The sequence below is a fragment of the Macaca fascicularis genome, chromosome 1 (genome assembly GCF_037993035.2).
Source record: "Macaca fascicularis isolate 582-1 chromosome 1, T2T-MFA8v1.1".
Classification (NCBI taxonomy): Eukaryota; Metazoa; Chordata; class Mammalia; order Primates; family Cercopithecidae; genus Macaca; species Macaca fascicularis.
The window spans coordinates 101,521,695-101,524,381 of NC_088375.1; the positions used below are offsets into that span (position 1 = coordinate 101,521,695).

Below are 2,687 nucleotides of genomic sequence, written 5' to 3' on the forward strand. Positions count from 1 at the left end.
AGTCTCTTCTACACCTCAAGCTGTCCCAATCCTTCATAATGACAGTCGCAACTACACAATGTTTTCTGTCACAGCTCTCTCTTCCTGACTTCACTCAAAAGGCCTACTAGAATCTACAAAAAAAAAAAAAAAAAAAAAAAAAAAAAAAAGATTTCCTTGGGGACTGGAGCGATCAATTTTAGCGGAGAGATAATGGCAGAATCTGTGTTGTAGGTGTTCTGTTTTGAGAGTACAATAACATGTTTGGACCACATTACCTCTCCAAAATCAAGTTTCTATATTCATAATTCAACTGAAATGCTGTGTAAAAGCTCATTGGTGACCCTGTTATGAAATCCAGTGACCACATCCCAAAGTTTTCCATCTTCAAATATTTCAAACTGCTATATCTTTTTTTTCCACAAAACTTTCATCTTTATGGTTTTCTTGACATGCACTTCACCAGAGTCCTCCTTGTTAAGAGGGTCTAAAGAGTGGATATTATTATTGGTTGAAATATAAAGCATGGCTTTCTCCTTGCTGTCCTTTTCCCTTCCTAACATCACTATAATGTCTGTGAGGTGAGCATGCAGGCAGGAGCCCTTTCCATGCACAGAAAGTAGTTTGCTCTACAGTGACAATGCTCATATGTATACAGCCCCAAAGAGGTACAAGTAGGCTTCTCTCTTCATGTGCAAGGACTCTGCATGAGCATTATAATCAAAAAGAAGGAAATTGGATTCAGTCTCAGTACAGTTATCATTGTTCTTTGTTTTAAAGTCCAATTGCTACTGAGAATTTACTCCTTGTTGACTCCATTTATTGCTTTCAGACACTGACATAGCAGAATGCAGAGAAAGAACTTCACAGAAGTGACAGAATTCATCTTCTTGGGATTCTCTAGTTTGGGAAAGCATCAGATAACCATCTCTGGGGTTTTCCTAACTGTCTGCATTTTAACTCTGGCTGGTAACATCATCATTGTGACTATCGTCTGCATTGACCATCATCTCCACACTCCCATGTGTTTCTTCCTAAGCATGCTGGCTAGTTCAGAGATGGTGTACACACTGGTTATTGTGCCATGATTGCTTTGCAGCCTCATTTTTCATAACCAGCGTATCTCCTTGGCAGGCTGCACAACCCAAATGTTCTTTTTTGTTATCTTGGCCATTAATAATTGCTTCCTGCTTACTGCAATGGGCTATGACTGCTATGTGGCTGTCTGCAGGCCCCTGAGGTACACTGTCATCATCAGCAAGGGCCTATGTGCCCAGCTGGTGTGTGGGTCCTTTGGCATTGGTGTATGGCAGTTCTCCATGTGACAGTCATGTTCAGTTTGCCCTTCTGTGGCACAGTAGTGGACCACTTCTTTTGTGACATTTACCCAGTCATGAAACTTTCTTGCATTGATATCACTATCAATGAGATAATAAATTATGGTGTAAGTTAATTTGTGATTTTTGTGCCCATAGGCCTGATATTTACCTCCTATGTCCTCATCATCTCTTTCATCCTTAAAATTGCCTCAACTGAGGGCTGGAAGAAGACCTTTGCCACCTGTGCCTCCCACCTCACTGTGGTCATTGTCCACCGTGGCTGTTCCTCCACTACCTACCTCAAGCCCAAGTCAGAAAACTCTACAGAACAAGACCTCCTTCTGTCAGTGACCTACACCATCATTGCTCCCCTGCTGAACCCTGTTTTTTACAGTCTGAGAAACAAGGAGGTCAAGGATGCTCTATGCAGAGTTGTGGGCAGAAATATTTCTTAACACATTGGATTATTAAATCAAGAGACCGTTAGCCCAGTGTAGTGTGTCTACTCACAAACATGCCACAATACACAAGTTCATCAAATATAATATTTGTTGAGAATACTGTCAGAGAATAGAAATGCTTTTCTATTTAGTGTTCTAGGGATGACAGAAAGCAGGATTTCTGCTCTGGTGAATTTGGTTACCAGACACAAGACTCACTCCAAGCTGGATTAAGACTACTTGTCTCTGTGCTTGAATATTTCAGCTTTGAAAGCTTTTTGGCTCCCATTTTACCTGAACTCTCTGAGAGTCAAATCTTTGAGCTTGTCCGGTTAGGGGATGTGGAGTAGAGGCAGTGGGAACATAGGTGGCAGGGGTGTTAGGAAAATAAGTTGCAGAGACACCAACCTTTATTTCTCTCTGCTTACATAAAAAATAAAGCTTTCATTCTCAGGAGTCAAATAATATTCCATGTGACAGTCATTTTGTAATTATATCTTAATCTTGCTGATTGAAAAATGAACAGCTTTGAAAAAAAGTCTCTTCTTTTATTATCCAGCTGTATTCGCTCCTCAAATAGTGCTCATTTCTATGTGCATTCCTTCCTTCTGTGCAATCAAGGCAGAAACCTCTGCTGTTCCCTAGGGGATAAGCAGAAAGGACACATACTGGTGGCTTTTCTCTGAAGCTACATTTTTATCCAGATGCACTTTTCATAAAGACTTGTCTCTTTTCAACTTATGGTAGTTTTTTAGATTTTTAGTTTATATGTAGTAGTTTTACTGACATTGAAGTTGTTGTCTTAGATATTGGTTGTACTAATTCTAGGGTCCAAGGTAAATGCCATTAACTTCCATTCTCTCAGAAAACTGTGCAAACTTCATATTTTTCCAGATATTTATTTGCAAAATAAGCATAACTATGCTACATTATTGTATACACTCAATGG

At 39.7% G+C, this 2,687-nt stretch overlaps 1 protein-coding gene across 1 annotated transcript; it reads left to right on the plus strand.

The window, feature by feature from the left end:
• The first annotated feature begins 827 nt into the window (after positions 1-827).
• OR10J5 (olfactory receptor family 10 subfamily J member 5) lies at positions 828-2,344 on the plus strand. Its single transcript, XM_015453503.3, is given in 2 exon segments — positions 828-1,281; positions 1,284-2,344. Coding segments are annotated over 2 exon segments (924 nt in total). The 3' UTR covers positions 1,754-2,344.
• The last annotated feature ends 343 nt before the right edge of the window (positions 2,345-2,687 follow it).